We start from the raw sequence: 24,627 nt of genomic DNA on the forward strand, positions 1-24,627 counted from the left end.
CATGCTTTTCTTGTGAGCCTTCTTCGCGTTAAGTATAAGTTTTCTCGCTTAGCAAGGTTGCGAGTTGTTCAATTCTTCCAATTTTTCTTCAAGGCTTTTTCTTCCAATTTTTGCATCATTTTTCCACCAAAACACTTAAAATCTTCTTATTTTAACTTCTGCTAATAAAAAACTGCAAAAGTATTAATTTCTTTATTATTTCATTAAAAAACAACAGTAAAGTAAATAAATTGCAATCATTCTTAGCCATATTTAACTATCAAATTAACTCAAATTTCATAGTTATCAGAAACAATTATTCATACTTCACCAAATCACATGAAAACCACATGAAAGCAATTATTCATACTTCACCAATCCAAACAAACCCAAAATTCCCAAATCACATGAAAACAAAAATGCAGATAATACGAAGAATAAGAAGAAGAGGAACCAACCTGGGGTTTCGATGATTGAAGCGTTGTTATTAATGATGATAACGATGAATGGTGAAAACATTAGAGAAAGAGAACAAAGATAAAGAAAAAGAGAAACAGGTCTTTTGAGGCTTAAACCCTAGAATCACCATGAGAGAGAATGAATACTGAGAAACTTACAACCACCGTGAGAAAGAACAAGTAGAACAAAAATGTGAAAGAGAACGAAAGTGTGAACAAAAGCATGAGACAAAGAATGAGAGTTAGGGTGCGAGAGGACGTGAAGAATGCAATGTGTGAGAGAGAGAACAAAGGAACCTATGACGTGAAAGGAAAGAATTTAAAATTCTTACCATTTAAGTGAAATTTCAATTGTTACAATTTTAGTTTATTAAAATTCTTTTAAAAAATGATATCACTTTAAATTCTTTGAAATTCCATGTCCAAACAACTAAATTATGATAAGAGTATTTCAAATTCACTAAAAAAAATAAATTATTTTATTTAAATACCCCATCCAAACACCAAGTAAGCGCATGAGTCTTACCTTCTAGTTATTAGTGTGTTAATTTATCATTATTTTACCTTATTAATTTTCATGATCGTTAATATGTCCTCAATGGTTCAAACACATTTTCGTTTGCACCCAACCTTCGTTCTCAAGAAGTATAATTTTTCTTACTTCTACTTTGAAGAAAAATCTTCGGAGATTCAAGCATGCAGTAATTGGTCCAACAAAAACAATTCGACTTTTTTTCTTTTTACAAAAGACGTATGGAATTATGAATATGACTAATGTCTGATGTTTTGTTACAATTGTTGTGTGCACCAAATGAATTTCACAGTCAAAACAAGCCTTAATAAATATCTTTCGCGAATCGCGACCCACGCGTACGATAGGTTCGACCCCACGTGCAATATGCTATCAATTATTTATGCTCAGAGATGAATCTCTAAGTATAGTACGTTTGTATATGCATGTATTTTAATTTATAATAGAACTCAAACTTCAACATCGACACAAATACTAATAATAGGGAATCATCACTTAAAGCCAAATTACTAACCCTCTCTTCGCCTTCGCCGCATCTACCCACTTCCTGTTGTATCCCTAGCTTCCTGCCATTCTTCCTCTTCTCAACAAGGTTGATTTCTTACCCTCTTTTTCTTTTTTGCTTCTTTCTTTTTATGCTGCATTTTCCCTTAATTTTCTCAGCTGTTTTTTCTTTCTGTTTTGAGTGAACTTTCCTAATTTGATTTCAAAAAATTTCATTGCTTGAGAGCTGCCCTTGTTGTTGATTTTCGTTTTTCACTACATTCCCAGATGCACGCATTGTTTGGCTCAGTTACTGTTTTGTTTGATTCTGTGTGCCCTGCAGGTTTGGGGTGTTTGTTTGGTTTCTTTCTGATTGTTTAATCAGTAGAAAGAAAAAGAAAAAAAAATTGTCGACTTTTCTGGGTAGTGTTGTGGCGAAAGAAAGTTCAGTTTTTTTAGGAGAATGGCGGGTTGTTCTTCAAATTTTGCTGTGGCTCGTTTTGCCAATGTGAGGAAAGAAGTTGTTTTGGGGAATGAAGAGACAAATTTGATTAGGTTGAGTTTCAGGGGTGTGTTGAATGAATCTGCATTTCAAGTTCTACGTGGGAGTAAGTGTGGTAGATCATGTGTGCCTATGCAAGAGAAAGCAATGTTTCTTATAATGAGTATGTCGCAGCCATCGGCTGAGAACGAATCGCAATCTGCTGTGACTTCCATAGGATTATCAGAAGGGGGAGGTGATAATGTCCTGAGCAATGATGACGGGACTCGGGATAGCGAGCCAGACTCCAAAAATGAAAGAAATGATGATAATGGAGTTGTATTGGATGGTAGTGGTGGTAATGGGAACTTTGGAAGTGGTGGAGCTGGAGATGGGAGTGGAGGGGGTGGCGGCGATGATGATGGCAATGACAATGAAGAGGAGGAATTTGGGCCAATACTAAAATATGATGAGGTAATGAGAGAGACAGAGGCTCGAGGCGCTACACTTCCATTGGATATGATAGAGGCTGCTAAGAGTGTGGGAATCCGCAAGGTGCTTCTTCTTAGATATTTGGATCTGCAGGTACTGTTTGTAAATGTTCATACATTTTTTCCCCATTCTTTCAAAGTTGTGATTATTTAATGGGTTACGAGTGCCAGCAAGTGTAAAACAAGATTACCATTACCTTGGACTCTTAATAGTGTTGTTTGTGATGTTTTAATTGCAGGGATCTTTTTGGCCTCTAGGATTTTTCATGAAATCATGCTCTATGCTTCGCAATCGAATGCTGGCTGATCCCGCATTTCTTTTCAAAATTGGCTCAGAGGTTGGTTGGGCTTGTCTTATAGTATTCCTAATTTTTACTGTTCATATTATTTAATGGCAGGACTGCAGTGTCTTGAGTTATCCAATTTTTGTGACTGTTCTATACAACATATGTCAGTAAGTGTTCACCATTTGACAACTATTATATATTAATGTGCTCTGTTTATTGGAGAGGCTAGGATATAGTTGAACCTCCTTGGTTTGCTTTCCCTATCTTGAACGCTAGAAATTGTGGTACTAAAATAGCTTTCCTATGTAACAAGGTATCTATATGCTAAAAGAAGTTGTGCTGTATTCTTCATATCATATAAGCTATAACTGGTAGCATTTAAGAATTAAGACTGACTGGTCTCTGCTATCTGTGAAAATCATTCATGTACTGTTGTTGGCATAGTAGGATAATTTTGGATATTTGAAAAATGTTTATATAGTTTTTCTCTCACATGATATGCAGATTGTCATCGATACATGTTGTGCTACTTTTGCTGAAATTCAAAAGAGAGGCAAAGACTTTTGGGCCGAATTTGAGTTGTATCTTGCAGATCTTCTTGTTGGGCTGGTTGTTAATGTTGCTTTGGTAGGTATGTTGGCACCCTATGCTCGAATAGGGAAACCGTCAATATCTAGTGGATTCCTTGGTAGAATGCAGAAAGCTTATGCAGCCTTGCCGAGCAGGTTACTCATTATACCATTGACATTGCATTGTTTTCTTATGTCAATATTTTGATATTCTTATGTGTACGTTTAAATAACAATTGTCCATCTAAAAACGACGTGGAAGTAAGGTTTCTCGTGTCTTAATTGCTTTGTGTCTTTGGAGTGTGAAGAAGCTTCCATCTAAGTTTCTATTTTGCTCTCTTTATGCAGTGTATTTGAAGCAGAAAGGCCAGGATGTAGGTTTTCTGTACAGCAGAGACTTGGAACATACTTCTACAAGGTAGTGACTGAAAGGTCATTTCATTTTTCAACCAAATTATGGGAAGTTTCTGTTGAGTATTGATTTTAATGCGTAATTCTAATTCCAGGGTATAATGTATGGAGCTGTTGGATTTGGATGTGGTATTATAGGCCAAGGCATTGCAAATTTGATCATGACTGCAAAGAGGTATGGTTTCTTGTCTAGAGTTTGTTTTACATTGATTGGTTCAACTAGTTTAGGAGAAGAAAGAGTGAAGAAATTGGACAAAATTGACCCAAGAACTGTTATTCAGAACAAAGACTATGATAGCCAAGAATTTCAAGTACACAGGGTGATATTCGAGAGCACCCCAATCCCTCCTAACAGAATTGTACTCTCTTCCTAACCACCTAACTAATTGTTGAGCCCACCTATTTATAGCATCTCAGTTACATTTAACTTAGTTACCCCTTCTACTTATTATCTTGCCTAGTTGCCTTAGATAAACCCTCTTAACTACTGGACGCCTATCAAACATATTTTGCTTGATTATAGACACAAGTATCGTTCCCTGTTCATACACCCTGCCCCCTTCCCTCATACCATACGTGTTAAAGCTTTTGGACTTAATCATATATCTGCAATTGGCCTTGTGGATCATCTAATAGTATGATGATTCTGTTAGTAAAAAAAATGACTGAAAATTAATTAAAGCATTGGGAATTTTTTGGTTATAAATGAGCGTACATATGCTTGAGCATTTTTTGGAGTCTATTATTTGCTTTCTAAGATTTGATCGATATAAAATTATAAATGCATATTTAAATATGATATTGTAGAAACTAAAGTCTTTCACTTGACTAAAACATTTTATGAGCACTTTTAGACTGGTGCCACCATATGGTTTGCTGATAAAGAAACTGTCCATATAGTGTATGAAAATTAAATCTAATAAATAAGCAGCATTCATACTAAAGAATATTTAATATTATGCTGTTCACAGCATATGGATCCTTATTTTTCTGAGTGATTAATTTCTCACCTGTCCTTGCTGAATACCAGGAGCATAAAGACATCAGAGGAAGACATACCTGTACCACCACTTGTGAAGAGTGCCGCTCTTTGGGGTATGATGTTGTTCTGTTTAAAAATATTACATGATTTCTAGTTCGTCTCTTCTATAAAACGAAGACATCAGAAGAAGACATACCTTTGTTTTCATTTAATTATTAATAAAGTATTTATGTTTATTATCAAGTCAATAACTGTTAGTATAGGATAAAATGTAATCGTTTTAGGACAACTAAAATGTTTATATTATATTTTAGAAATATATGCTTTACTATGAATGCTTAAAACCATTCTATTGATATCTAGTTATATTCTTTGAACAGCTAACATATTATAATTGTTTAGAAACTTTTACTTATCTATTTAAAACTGCTTGGTTCAATTAGAGTGGTAGAAAATACTAGATATTATCTCTTTCCAGTTTCCACTCTTCCTTTGCAATTTTTGAGCAGGTTAGGAACAACTGAGATAGGGAACTAATGCTTAGAAATTAATTTGTGACTTTTGTGGTTTCTGTCCAAAGATATAATTTGTTGTATTGTTTTCTGCAATCTGAATTTAACTTCTCTCCCCCCCTGCCCCCGCCCCCACCCTCTGCACTCAAGCCCTTCCTACAATTAATGAAAAATGGTAAAAGAAATTGTCATCATAATTGTGTATAATTGTTACAATCAACCAAAAAAGTGTTAAATGTGAAAATGTCCCATGTTAACTATTTTTAGCCAAAAATGGTATGAAGTCTCTTACTCTCTTTGTACCAAATGTGCAATTTGGATTGCCAAGATTTCTTATGCTTGATTTGATGTATTCCGAATTATTGTTATTTTGACTTTTGAGCATTACTTCATCTTTTAGACTTGTATTTTATTCCTGTTTGTAACATGTTTGTTTCCTGTCTCCCTGAACCTCCATTTTAGGTGTCTTTCTAGCCATTTCTTCCAACACGCGATACCAGATCGTCAATGGACTGGAACGTTTGGTTGAAGCGTCACCATTGGCAAAGCAGGTTCCCCCTGTTGCTCTGGCTTTCACAGTTGGTGTGCGTTTTGCAAACAATGTGTATGGTGGCATGCAATTTGTTGACTGGGCCAGGTGGAGTGGGGTGCAATAACTCCTTTATCTTGTTCTGTATTGTAAGTCATGTAGGTGTGATTTTCTAGCCATCAGTTTTCTTAGATTTCAAGCATAACTGAACAGTATATTGATGGATGAAATTCAGATTCCGGAATCCGTAGTGAGCAAAGGTTGAATTGTGCTACTACCTTGGTTAAAGTTGCATGGTTTTATAATTATATAGAAAGATTTTCCTTCTGGCGTTATAATTGTTATTAGGCAATAATATAGAGGCATGAACATTTGTTTCTTCTATATTCTCATGTCATTTCTGCATTGCTGCATAATTAGCCATAATTGATAAGGATCAATTTTGGGCAAAACCAGCATCTCTCTCATTTGGACAACCAAAATGATCCACATGTATTTCTAAAGTATTGTTCTTTAAATGAATATTTAGCCACTAAAAGTTCATTATTCATATACTGGTTCAGGACTGGAATTTTATTTCAATTAATGAAAATTCATTTGTTTTGTTGATTAAAAGTAATTTAAAAAAACAAGAAAAAACAGAATCAGCTGGTCTTAATTCTAATCATAAAAGTTCATATTAGCTTGGTTTGAATTTGATATTATTTTATTGAATCATAATTTGTTTTATAAATGAAACAGATTTTTTTTCCTTTAAAATTAATCCGAATCAAATCGCAAATACTTTGATTAATGCTCTGTCTTTTGAAATGAAATGTACCCCCCTGTACTTGCATTTCAAATCCACAAATTATAAAGTTTGCAAATTAAGTATATAATATATTTTGTTTTTGGAAAAGGTTAAAGTGATATAAGGGTGGAAATCCTTTGTAGAAATTATTTAATTCGGAATCCATCAATCCTAACATGTCATTTGTTGACAAGAAAATATTATTTAGAATCCCTGTTTAATTTACCAACCTAAAATTATCTAAATTCCAATCATTTCAATTTTACAAGTAAAATTTGCCTACAACCGTACCACGCATTAGTTATTAGCACAACCGATTTCTGGTTTACATCATAACTTTTGAACCTACATCAACCGTTAGATCTGGTGTTGTTAGATTGAATGGTTGAGATTAATTTATATTAAGGGAATGGTAACTTATGCTTTCACGATGCAAACGCAACCCCTTTTGTTGTTTGCGTGAGTTGATGATCTAGTTATGGGACGAAATTGACAGTTGGAGGTGACTGGTATTTCATTTGAGACTGAAAGTGGGCAATTTTTAATTGTGAATTAATTTGAATTTTTAATATTTTGGCTACATAATATCATATCCATTATGTAGTCAGATATAAATATAAATCATATAATGTGTTGTAAATGTAAGAATTAATGTCTCATGGGAGAGACATCTGACTCATAAGGACTAATAAGTAAATAATTAACGATTAAGGGCTAAATTGTAATTGGGCTTAATAGGAGAAATTTCTAGAGCTAACTGCTATTTGATGGGGAGTAGTGGTTATAAAAGGGGGTTAATACCCACTAACAAATAAGGTCCCCTTCCTGACCAGAAAAGTGTTCTCTCTCACCCATAACCATCACGAACAGAGAGAGATAGAAAAGAAAGGGCAAAGGAAGTGAAATCTTATTTCTCTCATTTTTCAAAGAAATCAAAGTACAACAGAAGTTTCTACGGAGAAAGGTACACAAAACATTATCTATTGTTTATTGATTGTTTGTGAGAATCATAGGTTTTCAAGATCCTGTTGTTTCCTATAATTAATAGTCTAGGAAACCCCTTAAGAAATTTTTACATGTGGTATCAGAGCCAGGATGAAATTTATGATTCTCCAAGAATGATTTAATTTTTCCCAATTATGCATGAACCCTAATTATGAAATTTAGGGATAATTTAATTTCTTCAAATTATGCATCAAACCTAATTATGAAATTTAAGGATTTTAATTTTTGTTACATGTATTTTTAATTAATGTTTTAATAACGTGTCTTTCGCGTTAATTATATTTTCTGCTGCAAAGTATGAAATTATGTATATCATGAGAAAGCTTCTGTCGTGCCATTAATGGACGTTAAGCATTTAACTAGAATGAGAGTAGAGAAAGCCATTAATTTATTTCTAATGGAAAAAGGCTAATTCAAATGTTTTGGAGAAAGCTGCGTGACCGTAAAGTAGGTTCCTTTAAATTCCATATCATGGAAAAGGCTCCTGCACGACGTTCCTGACGGGGAAGAAGAAAGGAAATATTTTGGAAATTGCTATTTGCAAACCCCTTTTTGTTATTTCCAATCCCACTTGTGATTTTTTTAAAAAAATGATTATTAAACGTAATTAAAGGATTGAAAGTTTATATTCTTTAATTAAATTAACGTGAATGTTTTGTAATTATTGGTAACAGGAAATATATATATATATGTTACATATTTGCTTGAACGTGTTTGAATGCAAAAAACACAAATAAATGTAAATATTATTTTATGGCCTGGAATGAAATTAATAGAATGACTATGAATTGTTAATAATAATAAGTATGTGCAGGCCATATATAATTGATTGGAATTAAATGTATGTTGAATTTGTTAGTCACCAAAGTGGCCAAATTTGTAAGGTTATTTAATTCCAAAATTAATGATTATTTTGATTACTCATAGAATAATGGATGCTAAATTATATGATTATTGGTTTATGGGTAATTGAAATTCATTGTTATAAGGCATTTATGGATCGCCCAAAGGTTGATTAGTTGTTCTTATAATTAATGAATATAATTGTAGGCGATTTGTGTGTATCATTAGTTTTATTTATATGCCCAAAGGAAATAGATACTACTAATTGGTGCATATTTAATTGCCAAATAATGTTAAAATTTTATTAGCATCATTATGTTTGTATGTTGTGTGTTGATGTATCACCCAAAGGAGAACATCAATATACATTGACCGTTATCTGAATGAATCATATGTATGACATATATTTTATGTCTCAAAACACTTATGTGAATTTTATTATGTAATACATGTTTTGAATTCATTAGATTCTTATGCATCATCTGTACCAATTTTAATGGGCTTAACTTCTCTGACAGAAATGAGCAAGTCCAATTTCACCTTAGTGTTTTGGATTATGATCTTGCTATGTTGAAAGAGAAGTTTGTTACTATTATTGATGTTAGTAGCAATGAAGAGAAAGTTCATTATAAAACTTGGGAAAGATCTAACAGACTCAGCCTAATGTTGATGAGAATGACTGTTGCAGACAGTATTAAGACAACTCTCCCTAAAATCGAAAGTGCTAAAAAGTTTATGTGATTAGTGGGAGAGCGCTCTCAAACAGCTGATAAGTCTATTGCTGGGACATTAATGAGTACATTGACCACCATGAAGTTTGATGGTTCACGTACTATGTATGAACATGTCATTGAGATGACAAACATTACAACAAGACTTAAGACCTTGGGAATATAATGGCTGTGAATGAGAACTTTCTTGTTCAATTTATTCTAAACTCATTATCGTCTGAGTTTGGCATGTTCTAAATGAACTATAATACCATGAAAGATAAATGGAATGTGCATGAATTGCACAGTATGTTAGTTCAGGAAGAAACGAGGCTTAAGAATCAAGGAAGTCACTTAGTCCATTATGTTAGCCACCAAGGGAATCAGGGAGCTTGAAAAGAAATTTATGAAGAAGCATGATAAAGGCAAAGGATCATTAAAGAATAATGACGACTCTTTGCAAATCCAGAAGAAAGGTATCAAAGGGCAATAATTGTCAATTTTGTGAAATTAAGACATTTCCAAAAGGATTGCCTAAAATGTAAGTCTTGGTTCGAAAAGAATGGTGAGCTTAATACTCATGTATGTTTTGAATCAAACTTAATTGTAGTTTCCCATAATACATGCTGGATTAATTCTGGATGTATGACTCATGTTTCTAACATTATGCAGAGATTCCTTACAATCCAAACCATAAGCCCAAATGAGAAGTTCATCTTCATAGGGAATGAAGTGAAAGCTCCAGTGGAAATAGTTGAAACTTATTGTTTAAAACGCAACACTGGGCATTGTTTAGATTTACTGGAAACTCCTTATGTACCTAGTTTATCTAGGAATTTAGTTTCATTATCTAAACTTGATGTTACTGCATACTCTTTTAATTTTGGTAATGGATGTTTCAATTTATTTAAGCATAATCATCTCATTGGTACTGGTATTCTTGTGATGGTTTATATAAATTGAAATTAGACAGTTTGTATGCTGAAATTGTTTTGACTCTGCATCATAATGTTGACACTAAATATAGTTTAGTGAATGAACGATCTGCTTTCTTGTGGCATAAACGTTTAGGTCATATTTCTAGAGAAAGGATGAAAAGATTAATAAATAATGAAATTCTTCCTTATCTAGATTTTATGGATCTAAATATTTGTGTGGGTTGTATTAAGGGAAAACAAGCAAGACATACAAAGAAAAGAGCTACAAGAAGCACTCAGCTTCTTGAAATTGTGCATACTGATATTTGTGGACCTTTTGATGTTAGTTATTTTTGAAAGGAATGATACTTTATCACTATTATTGATGATTATTCACGTTACGGTTATGTCTACTTACTGCCCGAGATTTCTTAGGCAATGGATGCCTTAGAAATTTACTACAATGAAGTAAAAGGGCAATTAGACATAAATGTGAAAATTATTAGATATGATAGAGGTGATGAGTATTACAGAAGATATGATGAAACAGGGCAACACCCAGATCCATTTGCTAAGCTTGTTCAGAAACGTGCATTTGTGTGCAATACACAATTCCCGGTACACCACAACAAAATGGTGTATCAGAAAGGCGTAATAGAACTTTAATGGATATGGTTAGGAGTATGTTAATCAATTAGACTTTACCCGTATCTTTGTGAATGTATGCCTTGAAAACTGTCATGTATTTGTTGAACAAGGTTCCTAGTAAGGCAGTTCCAAAGACACCTTTTGAACTGTGGACAAATAGGATACCTAGTATAAGGCACCTGCATGTTTAGGGTTGCCAGGCAGAAATAAGGATTTATAATCCGCAAGAAAGAAAATTGGATGCAAGAACAATCAGTGGATATTTCATTGGTTATCCAGAAAAGTCAAAGGGGTATATGTTTTATTGTCCTAATCATAGTATGAGAATTGTCGAAACTGGAAATGCAAGATTCATTGAAAACGGTGAAATCAGTGGGAGTACAGTTCTACAAGAAGTGGAAATTAAAGAAGTTAGAGTGCAAGTCATTTTAACTTGGGCCTCTAGCAATAAGGTGATTGCTCTTTTTAAATTGTTGTTACAAAATTAATGAAGAGGAGCAACACAATAATGAACCCATGATGCATAATGAACCTATTATGGAAGAACCACAAGAAGTAGCATTAAGGAGGTCTCAAAGAGAAAGAAGACCAGCTATTTCGAATGATTGTGTGGTATACCTACATGAAACAAAAACAAACTTAAGCATTAATGATAATGATCCAATTTTGTTTTCACAAGTTGTAAGTTGTGATAGTTCTGAGAAGTGGTTAAATGCCATGAAAGAAAAGATAGATTTCATGGAACATAATGGTGTTTAGGATCTTGTATAATTACCAAAGGGTTGTAAGAGAGTTGGTTGTAAGTGGGTCTTCAAAACTAAACATGACTCTCATGACAACCTTGAACGTTACAAGGCTAGACTTGTTGCTAAGGAATTTACTCAGAAAGATGACATTGATTATAAAGAGATATTTTACTGGTCTCGAAAGGATTCTTTCAGGATTATCATGACATTAGTAGCTCATTATGACTTGGAGCTACATCAAATAGATGTGAAAACCGCCTTTCTGAAAGGAGATTTAGAGGAGAATGTTTGTATGGACCAACCAATGAGGTTCTCAGTTGAAGGAAATGAACATGTGGTGTGCATACTAAAGAAATCAATATACAGTCTTAAAGCAAGTTTCCCACCAATGGTATTTGAGGTTTAATGATACCATTATTTCCTTTAGATTTAAGGAAAATACTGTTTATCGATATATGTATCTGAAGGTCAGTGGGAGTAAGGTTATTTTCTAATTCTGTATATTGATGATATCTTGCTTGCAGCTAACGATCTTGGTCTTCTTCATAAGACTAAAAAATTTCTCTCTAGAAACTTTAAAGTGAAAGATATGGGTGAGGTAAGCTATGTGATAGGGATAGAAATATTCCATAATAGATCACAAGGATTGTTTGGCTTATCTCATAAAGTATATATCGATAAAGTACTAGAGAGATTCAAGATGGAAAGGTGTTTAACATCACCTATTCTAATTTAGAAATGAGACAAAGTTAGTTTCGCACAATGTCCTAGAAATGATATGGAACGAAAACAAATGAAAGCTATTTTGTATGCATCAGTTGTTGTTGCATTTGAGAGCTGAATTTGTAGTATGTTTTGAGGCTACAATTCAGACTAATTGGCTGCGGAACTTTATTTCAGGGCTTGGAATTGTCGACAGTATTGCTAGGCCGCTGAAAATGTATTGTGATAACTCCGCAACAATTTTTTTTTTTGTAAAAACGACAAGTACTCTAAGGGTGCTAAGCATATGAAATTGAGGTACTTTGTCGTGAAGGAAGAAGTTCAGAAACAAAGAGTGTCAATAGAACATACTAGCACAAACCTTATGATAGTTGACCCTTTGAATAAGGGATTACCGCCCAAAACATTATAGAACATGTTGAAAGTATGGGCATTATTGTTATTGATGATCATTAAGTGTAATTTATCTTATGTATTTTTAGTGACACTCTGAGCTCAATTATGATATGTTTCTGATTACCTGTTCTCTATGTTTGCATGCATGTTTGTGTTAGAGTAATGTTAACAGGTTTTGTCTTGAATGAAGACATTATGTTGGACCAATTATGTACTCCTAACTAATGGTCATATTAAGGAGAAGACTAATTTGTAGTACATGGAAGGGACTATGTCGATTAGATGATGTACAACCGCCATGACTTGAATTGGTTCCTATTCTTAATCATGAAATTATGATGTACCCAATGTATAGAACAATTTAGTCAATTTTAATGCGCATTATGTTAGTTAATCTATTTATTTATTTAGTCCATAATGTTTATTAATGTCACATGAGCCAAGTGGGAGAATGTAAGAATTATTGTCTCATGTGAGAGGCATGTGACTCATGTAGGGACTAATAAGTAAATAATTAACGATTAAGGGCTAAATTGTAATTGGGCTTAATAGGAGAAGTTTCTAGAGCTAACTGCTACTTGATGGGAGTAGTGGTTATAAAAGGGGGTTAATACCCACTAACGTGAAATAAGGTCCCCTTCCTGACCAGAAAAGTGTTCTCTCTCACCCATAGCCATCACGAACAGAGAGAGGCAGAAAAGAAAGGCCAAAGGAAGTGAAATCTTATTTCTCTCCTTTTCCAAGGAAATCAAAGTACAACAGAAGTTCCTACGGAGAAAGGTACACAAAACATTATCTATTGTTTATTGATTGTTTGTGAGAATCATAGGTTTCAAGATCCTGTTGTTTCCTATAATTGATAGTCTAGGAAACCCCTTAAGAAATTTTTAAAGTAAATACCTATTCAATTGAAAATTTTTATAATGATGTTTTTAAATAAATATGAAGGTAAGCAATTATGTATTTATAGTTATTTTTTTAGGCTTAATTGTAAAATCTGCTCATTTATTTTGCCTATTAGGTCGATCTTTTTATTTTTTAATTCATTATTTGAGTTCTCCTATATTTTAAAATACATTATTTTAGTTTCCATAACTAATTTTAACAATTGATTATTCAATTTTAAATATTAATTAGATTAAAAAATTGATCAATATTTTCTTTAAAACATAAGAACTTAAAAAATATTTAAGAAAGGACTAAAACCATGGTCCTTAAAAAAGAAGGACACTCTTTTACTAGTACACCAAGTGCTTATTTTATGCAAAATATAGTATTAATATAAGTTTTATGCAAAAATGTTTAAAATTCAAATTTTATTCTTTTTTAATTTATTATATTTTTATAATCTTATATATTATTTTTAAAAATATAATATATAAGATTAAATTCTATTTTTACATAAATTAGAATACGTCTACTTATATAAGTTTTACTTTTATTTTATCTTTAATGTATATTTTTTTTACATAAATTATAATTTCATATAATTATAATATTTTATTATCTTTTTAATATTTATATATGCAATTTAATGACAATATTTATTATTTATATTAAGATATTCTTGTTATTTATTATAATAATATTTTTTTATTTATATTTAACTTTATTTAATCAGGTACAAATTTTTTTTAAAGAATTAAATTATATAGTAAAGATACATAAATAAATAAAATGATATTTTTTTTATTTTTTAAATATTTATGTATGTAATTTATTGACATTATTTTTTTTATCTATATTATAATAAATAAAATGAATATCTTATTATAGATAAAAAAATATTGTCGCTAAATCACAAACATTATTTAAAAGATAAATATAATATATAAAATTAAAATAAAACTTATATAAATATACATATTCTAATTTGTGTGAAAATAAAATTTAATCTTATATATTATATTTTATATATTATACTTTAAAATATAATATATAATATTACAAAAATATAATAAATTAAAAAAGAATAAAATTTAAATTTTGAACTATTTTCGCATAAAACTTATATTAATACTATATTTTGTATCAAATATTTAAATGAACACTTGGATGTAGTGGTAAAAAAGTTTACTTTTTACTTTAAGGACCATGATTCTAGTCCTTCCTTTATGCATTTTTATAAATTTAAGTTCTTATTTTTAAGAAAATATTGGTCAACTTTATAGTTAGTCAACATTAGTCACTAGCATTAATGCACAAAGAGGGTGCAAAATATAGTATCCTCAAGAAATCAGGCCAATTACGTCGCGTCATTTGGCAATGTCGTTAGAGAAGAGAGGGGTCACTAGTTAACCCCCCTCGTTCCTTCACTTTGTAACGTTTTCCTTTCCTCTTTTCCTTTCTCCTTTTTTTTTTGTGATCTGCTGCCATTCCATTCTATTTCACCGGGGGCACCTTGGCCGCCGACGAGGTTGATGTATATTGGACTTAGTTTGTTATTGAGTTTTATTTTGGTTATTCACACATTCCTCATCACCTTTCTCTTGGCATTTTCATTTTCTTTAGCTCCGCCGTCGTGCCACCACCTGTCGTGAAGCCGCCATCACCGTCTTACTGACCTCGCGTCGCCAGGCCTTGCATTGGTGGTGCTGCGGAGGCGTACCACCCTTAGTGGTAGTGGCCTCCTTTCTCATGTTGTTTAGGGGTTAGACAATTAGGATTTTTCCAACCTTGTTGCTTAATTACAGGTTGAGCTGAGTTTTCCTAACCCGGTTCCAACCCTGGCCGAAAAAGAGAAAACATACAAAATAAGAAGAATCTATTCACAACTCCCCTCTTACATTTACACCCCTTGTCTGAAATAAAATAAAAACTTATATTTATACCCATTTTTCATTTGCGCATATACCTTTTTTTCTTTCAGGGCCTGACAAGTAATTTACATATCTTTAATTTGAATTGTTATCATTAATTTACATATCTTTGTTTTCCAATTTTTATTTTTTGATCAATTATTTTTCGTAGAGATTGCTATGGGAAAAAACAATTACTCTTGATGCATATTATAAATGACAACGTAATGAAGCTCCCCAAGTAACAAGTAATCCATCAACTCTTCCATCACCTTCACAAGAACAACAATTTAAAGTTCCTAGAATAGAAGTAGATATCTCCTCACTTGAGAAAGATCCAGGAAAATGTCTTTCTATTTGGAAATATCCGGTTGACCAACATGACAAGATTCTTAGAGCTTACATCAATGATGGACTGTATCAACCTAAAAATATAGTGTTTCCAACTTTTACCATTGGGAAACATTGTCGACAATTTCAACCTTTTTGGTATAATAAGTTTCCAAGTTGGTTGGAGTATTCACCTCACAAGGATGTTGTCTTTTGCTTACCTTGCTACTTTTTCAATAGCAATCATGGTGATCAAAATGATGAAAGGCATAATTTTGCTGAAGTAGGATTTAGAAATTGGAAGAAAGTCAATGATGGAAAGAATTGTGCATTTCTATGTCATGAAGGAGTTGGCCCTTACTCAATGCATAAAAGATGTCTAAAATTTTGTGATGATTTACCTGATCAATCTCAACATATTGAGAAAGTATTTGACAAACAAAGTGTTGAAATTATAGCAAACAATCGCTTACGACTAAAGACTTCTATTGATGCAATTCGATGGCTCACATTTCAAGCATGTGCTTTTAGAGGCTATGATGAAAGTCTTTAATCACTAAATAGAGGAAATTTTATTGAGCTAGTAAAGCTTATGGCATCTTATAGTTCTAATGTTGCTAATGTTGTTCTTGAAAATGCTCCAAGAAATGCTCAATATATCTCACCAAGTATTCAAAAAGAGATATTGTATATTTTTGCTAAAAAGGTACGTGCTGCAATACGTGAAGAGATTGGTATTTTTAGTTTTTGTCTTATTATTGATGAAGCTAGAGATGAATCAAAAAGAGAACAAATGACAATAATGTTGAGATTTGTGGATAAATATGGACATGTTCAAGAAAGATTTTTTGATCCTATTCATGTTGTTGACACTTATTTAACATTGAAGAAAGAAATTTCAAGTGTTCTTTCTCGCCATTGTCTTGATATTCAAAATCTTCGTGGCCAAGGGTATGATGGAGCTAGCAACATGCATGGTGAATGGAATGGGTTACATGCTTTATCTTGAAGGATTGTCCTTATGCATATTATACCCATTATCTTGCTCATCGCCTACAACTTGCTCTAGTTGCAGCTGCTAGAGAAGTTAGTCATGTTCATCAATTTTTTTGAAGTTAATTTATCATTGATTGTGAATGTTGTGACTATTTCTCTTAACCGGCATGACCAATTGCAAGTTGCACATGTGACAATAATAACAAATTTGATTGCTAGTGATGATATTGAAACAAGTAGTGGATTAAATCAAATTGGAACATTAGAAAGAGTCATAGATACTTGATGGGGATCTCACTTAAATTCTGTTTGAAGCCTATTATTCATGTTTGATGCTACTTGTGAAGTTCTTCAAAATGCTACTGAAGATGGTAATTATTCCCTTCGTGGTGATGCTAACAGTGCTTATGATATTCTCACATCTTTTGAGTTTATTTTTTTGTTACATCTTATGAGAGATATATTGGTAGTTACAAATGATCTTTGTCATGCTTTGCAATGCAAGAATCAAGATATTTTCCATGCAATGTCTTTGGTTTCCCTACTAAAAGTTTGTTCCAAGAAATGAGAGAACCAGGTTGGGATAGATTTTTCAAGGAAGTCACATCGTTATGTGAGAAGCATGAAATTATTGTTCCTAACATGACTACTTTGTATATTCCTAGAAGAGGTCGAGCTCACCACAATGTTGATCACATTAAAGTTGAACATTATTATAGTATAAATTTGTTCATTGCTACCCTTGACACCCAGTTACATGAGCTTAATAATAGATTTTGTGACAATATGGTGGAATTGCTTTCTTTGAGCTCAACTTTAGATCCTAAAGATCTTTACAAATCACTTGATGTGGAGATTTTTTTTGATTTGGCAACAAAGTTTTATCCTGATGATTTTGCTGAACAAGAGAAGTTGCATCTTATGATACAAGCTTAACATTATGAACTTGATGTTCCTTTTCATTCTGAATTCAGAAATCTATCAACAATTTTTGAACTATGTAAATGATTGGTGAAAACAAGAAAATATTTGATTTATCCTTTGATCGATCAGTTAATTTGTTTGGTGTTGACTCTTCATGTTTCAACTGTCACGACTAAGATCATTTTCTGCTATGAAGATTGTGAAAACAAACTCAGAAACAAGATGGAGGATGAATTTCTAGTTGATTGTTTGGTTACCTACATTGAGAGAAAAATTGCTGAAAAGTTTAATACAGATTTTATCATTGATGAACTTTATAATATGAAAGAATGTCGTGCACGACTTAGATAAAAGGTGCGACGTCTTTTATTTATTATAATTTATTGTTTGTATAAGGTTTAACATTTGACTTTTGCCCCCCCTTAGTTGAATCCTAAGGCAAAATAAGGAAATCAATTTTGCAATTAAACTTTTTTTTTTTAAGTACATACGGGGTGAGCTTGTGTTAAATTTAAAATTTTGTATTTTATAACTATAATTGATATTAGAATATTAATTATTTTTAAAATGTTAGAGTTTATAAACAACATTGTTAAAATTTAAAATATCAAGATTAATTAAATTAGATGCAAAGTATTGAATTGAATATTTCTTAAAATAAATTATTATTTTAATGTGTAATAGACAATTTAGATTTCATTTGCATTTATTTGACATATTATAGGTGTAAAATAAATTATTATGAAAAGGAATAATATGCATAATATTTGTACTTAAGACTTTTCTTAAGAATTTTGAACCTAATATTTAATCATTTGAATTTAATGAAGGAGAGTGCTAGGAACACTCTTCTTTAATCATTCTAATCTTATTTAGTTAAAATTTATTAAAAATTATAAAATCAGAATAAAGAATTATTAAATATAATGTGGAGAACCTAAAATTTAATCATTTTAAAATCAAATTCAACCAATGAAAAAGATAGTGTTTGAAAGAGTGTTCCTTACATTACTTGTTTTCCATGAAACATATACAATGCATCAACGATAAAAGAAAAAAATCCATGCCTTTAATTATTTATTAAACTTAATTAATTAAAATGCAGTGAAAAGATTTATATTTTCATTCAATCATAAATTTCCATGTTACATTGACAAATTTGAAAATTGTAGAATATAAATACACTGTTGAATTGAAAATAAGTAAAATCGTTAAGTGCATATAATTTTCAATAATGAATATCAATTCTAGGCAATCTTATCGCATATAGTTTTTATAGTAATATATATATATATATATATATATATATATAATAATAATAATAATAATAATAATAATAATAATAATAATAATAATTTATCATGATACGCTATGATTTAATTAATATTATACAATTGATATCATGAATTATATTGCCATGGTGTTACGTAATGAAGATTTTAGAATATATTATTATGATATCCAATTAAATGACATCATTGTGGATGTCATATTTTGAGGAACAAAACTATATATTTAAAGTTTTCCACATAAACCAGTCTCGTATAATCACAAACGAAAGTATTGTGTTTCCATTTTCTATATATCAAGAACAAAAAAGCCTTGCAATTCTTCTCTCATTGCTCTTATCAATGAAATGGGAACACTTATTCGAATCTTCAGTGATGGCACCATAGAACGACCTTTACAAACACCATTTGTGCCACTAAAGCTTGATGAGCCACACACTGGACTTTCATCCAAAGACGTTGTCATTTCACATAATCTCCCGGTTTCCGCTCTTGTTTATCTTCCAAAACTCACCAATGAAGCTGACAAAGTTCCAATCTTGGTCTACTTTCATGGTGGTGGTTTTGTTATTGAATCCGCTTTCTCCCAGCGTTACCATAACTTTTTCAAAACCTTTGTTCCTCAAGTAAACATTATAGTTGTTTCTGTGGAGTAAAGGCTTGCTCCAGAGCATCTTCTTCCAACATGTTACAATGATTGTTGGACTGCACTCAAGTGGGTCTCCTCCCATAATTATTCTACAAAGAATCATCCCACCAATAATGCTGAGCCATGGTGATTTCAATAGAGTTTTCATAGGGGGTGATAGTGCTGGGGGTAATATTGCACATAACATACTCATGCGTGCTGGAACTGAGGCTTTACCCGGTGATATTAAAATATTGGGAGCTATTTTATTCATCCTTCCTTTCGTAGATCAAACCCAGTTGGGTCAGAACCTGATAATAAAGATCCTAAACAAAATGTGAGGAAAAATAATGTTTGGGACTTGGTATGGCCAAATGTCCCAGGTAGGGTTGACTGGACTTGGGTGCTCTAGAATGATTGCTTGTGTTGCTGGTAAGGATAGTCTTAGGGAGAGAGGAGTTTCGTATTATGAATCTGTGAAGAAAAGTGGGTGGCAAGGAAAATTGGAATTTTTTGAAGAAAAAGATGAAGGTCATGTTTATCAATTGTTCAATGTAGAAGGTGAGAATACCAAGAAATTTATTAAGCGCTTGGTTTCTTTTCTCCAATTATCCTAAATCAATAATAAATACATTTATACTATAATTAATATATTTTTATATATATTTAATGATTCTTTGTGTTGCTGGTAAGGATGATCTTAAGGAGAGGAACTTTAATTTATATTATGAATCTATGAAGAAAAAATAGGTGGCAAGGGAAATTCGAACTCTTTGAAGAAAAAGATGAAGGTCATATGTTTATCATTTGTTCAATGAAAAAGCTGAGAATACCTAGAAATTGATCTGTGGAATATTGATCTGTGGCGTGGTTGGTTAATTATACTCCATTTATGAGTCATTAATATCATAAATGGCCTTTTAACCGATCCTAAAATTACGGGTTTACAATACATAGAGATATAGGAAGTGCAGTTTGTACTACTATCTGTAATTAATGGGTACTCTTGGTGCCTCCTAACATTAATATAATTCACTTTTTGCAGACAAAAAAAAAAAAAAAACAAGAAATTGATCGAACACTTGGTTTCTGTTCTCCAGAGTATCTGTTCTCCAGAGTAAATGCTATGATCCAATCATTCTAAATCACTAATAAATATAATGCATTTTTAGTCCAATTAATATATATTTTTATATTATCTAATAATTTTTAATTTTATATACATATATTTTGCTTTTAAAAATATTATTATTATTATTATTTTTGTTTTATATTTATAAAATTTTATGACTTGCCTATACTTATAATTTTACAAATATTAAGTTATTTAAAAAGTAACTCGGTAATTATCCTACTACATTTTCTTATTATTATTAGCAAAATAATTTAAGTTAATGAAGTTTGATGTTAGCCTATTATACATGGGGTGTCGATAGGTAAGGAAAAGGTTGTTGATTCCTACACCTCCCAAGTTGCTTTCTGAACCTTTTTTAAGGCTTATAGAATGATTAATTTAGAATGTAAAATTACATTTTGGAATGTATTTTATTTTTTTTGGCTTTCGGAATAATCAATCAGGAAGGTAAGAAAAACATTATAGGGTGTAGGAAGCAACCTGAAGGTGCATGAAGTAATAGCCTAAGGAAAACAGTGCAATTGTTATGGACCTGAACCAGGATACATTACTAACTCTAATGGATCTATTGTCTTACCAACATAAGCGAGTTTCCACTAGGAGTTGAAGTATGACGTTCATGGTTGTTAAACTCGCGATTTAAATCATAAAATCGTATGATTTTATGATTTCACTAAGGTTCGACGAGTTAAATTGGAAGCAAAATCGAAAACGGAGTAGACTCGTTCAATTTAGCGCAAATTCAGGTGTTGGGTAGACTTGCGAGTTTGCTCCGAGTCGACGGGTTTACGAAAACCCGAAACGGCGTCGTACAAAACCCCCCCGAAAATGACTCTCACGACTCTGTCTACTCACTCACTCTGCCTTGTTCAAGTTTGGTTTGGGTGCTGAGCTACTCGCGTCGTGGTGGTCTTTGTCATCGCTGTTGTGCTGCCGTGCTGTACTGCTAGTCCTCGTCATCGCAAAAGATTGAAACTTGAAAGTCCTCACTCGTCGAAAGCCCTCATTTCATGACCTAGCTCCAAGCTTTACTCCACGACGCTAAGGTGTTTTCTTTCTCAAAGCTTCTTTGTTAATTTATCTCTGTTAATTGAAACAATGCTTATTAAGGGAGTAATTGAATAGCATGTGGCAAACAACCCTGTATATCAGAAGAACCTACTGAATGAAGTGAATTTTATGCATGTTAGAGTCTTCTTAATTTTTTTTTTGAAAAACAATTAATATTCCTTTACAGATTCTTGAATGATTCTTCCATTGTTGCATAACTTTAGCAGAATTGTTTCTTATGTACACTTTTTTCTCTGTTGAGAAGCATAATCCTATCTGTCATAATTGTCTTTTTGACGAACCTTTAAACACTATATAACATGCCGCCGATTCTCAATTCTTCAACATTCAGTGCTGCCTTCTCTCTACTACCACTTCACGAGGGTCATCAATGATCCTTTCCTATTACCTTTCCCACTTGATTCTCCTAAGCTTGGACATTTCTCCACAGCGCCATTTGTAGTGACATCCTTTATAACTAAGTTGTTATTATGTGCCAACATGTTTGTGTTTCAAGCCCATTACAAGACATACTAGATCCTGTCCCTATTACATGCCTGAACCTATAACTTGCACTCAATGGTCCATTACTTGCAATGTTACCAATCTGATTTTGATATAATAATGAAGACTTGAATAGTGATGATGATTCTTGTACCACCCTAGCTTTTACTAGGAAATCCTCCAAAGTCATTTCCCCAAGTGTTTGCTGCCTTTTGAGTAGTGGCTCATTCCTGGCAAGACTATTGTTAGCTTCATTGTAGTGTGGTTGGCTTTTGTGGATCTGAGACCAAATTTCATCCATAATTTTCTTGCAAATTGGGGGAGGGACAAATAATGGCTGGGAAATGGTGGTGGGTTCTGTTGCTACTACACTTTTGCCCTTTGCAACTTTATCAAGGGTGTGTTGGACCTTGTGGCCTCAATAATCTTAAGAGGGATAGGCTTAGAATGCAGAAGAAGCAACAACAATCAATTTAACAATGTTCTATAAACATGCAAGGCAAAATTGATTGCAAAAAATTAAATAAGATAAGGGAAGAGAGAATGCAAACATAGTTTTATACTGGTTCGGCGACAACCCGTGCCTACGTCCAGTACTCAAGCAATTGTTTTTCTTGAACAGTTGTGACCCTTCATTTAAAATTTGAATTCCCAACGTTCAGAGTCTCTGGTAATCGATTACATATGATGTGTAATCGATTACACACTTTCAAACCATTGGTAATCGATTACATGTATTGGTAATCGATTACATGTGCCTTGAATGACTTGAAACCTTTCATTGTGAGGCAAGACTTGATCTTGAAGAAATCTTGAATCAAGGCTTTGTTTGTTGAACCAATCTTGTATTAATCTTGAAGCAAAATGAGCCTTGTTTGATTCTTCTTTTGACATCATCAAAATCATGTATACATACATTCACATTCTCCCCCTTTTTGATGATGACAAACATGTGATTTCTTCTCGACACCATCAAAGCTTGCATGATTTACATCTCCCCCTTTCTCAAGCAAATTCTTCTTGATATCATCAAAATCTTCATGATTTTCATTCTCCCCCTTTTTGATGATGACAACCACCTGTAGGTTAGGAGCAACAACAAAGAAAATATCTATTTGCATATAGTTTACTCCCCCTTGGTTTTACATTGATTGCTTATATGAGACAATTGAAGATTTCATATTTTTCATATATAAAAAGTTGTCTCATAAAATAATAGATAATTTTTCTTACTATTTTATCTTTTATCTTTCTCTCCCCCTTTGTCAACATCAAAAACAAATCATGAATATAGAGGAGAAAGATGTTACCACTTGTTGCAATGTATGAGAATCAAGTGATACCAAAAGACATTAAAACAATCATTCAATATTAATCAAGCAAAAACAAGTACAATAACACATCAATCAAACACAATCAAATACAATCAATCATCAAATATTTCAAATCAAATTAATTAAATTAACAATCAACTAACTATACACAATAATTTCGATTATTAAAAAAAATTCAAAATTCAAAATTTCAAAATTCAAATTTTAAAATTTTAAATTTTAAATTTCAAATTCCAACTTCCAAATTCAACTTTTAGTAACTTCCCATTCCAACTTCCAACCTCCATTTTCAACTTTCAACTTCCAATAACTTTCATTTCCAACTTCCAACTTCCAGTAACTTTAATTTCAAATTTCAAATTTTAATTTTCAAATTTAAATTTTCAATTTTCAATTTTCAATTTTCAATTTCAAATTTCAATTTCAAAATTTCCTTTTCTAAATTTGAAATAGTTTTCTTAAAACATGAAACTAATTTGAAAAGTTTAATAGATTCTTTAAAAACAATCAAAAACTCAATCAGGAACAAACATCAAAGACAATCTAAACTCAAGTAGAAAACAAGCATCAAAAGTAATCAATCAAAGACAAGTGACATGTTGGAATCATTTGATATTACTTGTTGGGGTTGTTGATCAAGTGGCCTTTGTTTGTTGTCTCCATACATCGCATATTCACTTTTCTTGGGGAGAAATGTGGCCTTCGTTTGTTGTCTCCATAAATCACATATTCATTTATCTTGGAGAGAAATATGAATAAACTTTGATGCATGCCATGTGTTTGGAGAAATTGTTATCAATGTATCGACTTTGCTCTTCTCCATTTTCATAGTCTTTCATCATGATACCCAAACTTATGATTTTCTTCTATGAATCACTTGAATAATTTATGAAATTATCTTCCCAAGTGATATATCCTTTCTTTTCTTTCTTCTTTTTGAAATTCATCTTGTCGGATTTTTCCATTCTTCTTTTAAACACAGGACAATTGAATCTCATGTGCCCAAGTTGATCGCACTCAGCATTTTGGGCTTCTTCTTTCTTCTTTCATCATCATCTTCTTTCTTCTCTAGTTTTTTTTTTATGTAGTTGCATTTCTCTCTACCATTGTAGGAATAAATGAATCAAATTCAATGGCTTCCCATATC

General features: G+C 32.1%; 1 protein-coding gene and 1 pseudogene across 1 annotated transcript; both read left to right on the top strand.

Annotated features, from left to right (window-relative positions):
• Window positions 1-1,259: 1,259 nt before the first annotated feature.
• Window positions 1,260-6,049, top strand: LOC100780872 (protein RETICULATA, chloroplastic). Its single transcript, XM_003530184.4, has 8 exons — window positions 1,260-1,561; window positions 1,796-2,518; window positions 2,664-2,762; window positions 3,216-3,436; window positions 3,629-3,698; window positions 3,787-3,866; window positions 4,722-4,786; window positions 5,648-6,049. Exons 2-8 carry the CDS (start codon window positions 1,916-1,918, stop codon window positions 5,839-5,841), a joined length of 1,332 nt encoding a protein of 443 aa, XP_003530232.1. The 5' UTR covers window positions 1,260-1,561; window positions 1,796-1,915; the 3' UTR covers window positions 5,842-6,049.
• A 13,127-nt stretch (window positions 6,050-19,176) lies between these two features.
• On the top strand, window positions 19,177-20,074 carry LOC100781405 (2-hydroxyisoflavanone dehydratase-like; annotated as a pseudogene).
• Window positions 20,075-24,627: the final 4,553 nt, after the last annotated feature.

This window comes from Glycine max, chromosome 7, assembly GCF_000004515.6.
Source record: "Glycine max cultivar Williams 82 chromosome 7, Glycine_max_v4.0, whole genome shotgun sequence".
Taxonomy (NCBI): Eukaryota; Viridiplantae; Streptophyta; class Magnoliopsida; order Fabales; family Fabaceae; genus Glycine; species Glycine max.

Coding starts and splice junctions, on each gene's coding strand:
- LOC100780872 (XM_003530184.4), top strand. CDS start 1,916: ATGGCGGGTTGTTCTTCAAATTTTGCTGTGGCTCGTTTTGCCAATGTG. Junction 2,519..2,663: donor TTAGATATTTGGATCTGCAG/GTACTGTTTGTA, acceptor TTTTAATTGCAG/GGATCTTTTTGGCCTCTAGG. Junction 2,763..3,215: donor TTTTCAAAATTGGCTCAGAG/GTTGGTTGGGCT, acceptor CATGATATGCAG/ATTGTCATCGATACATGTTG.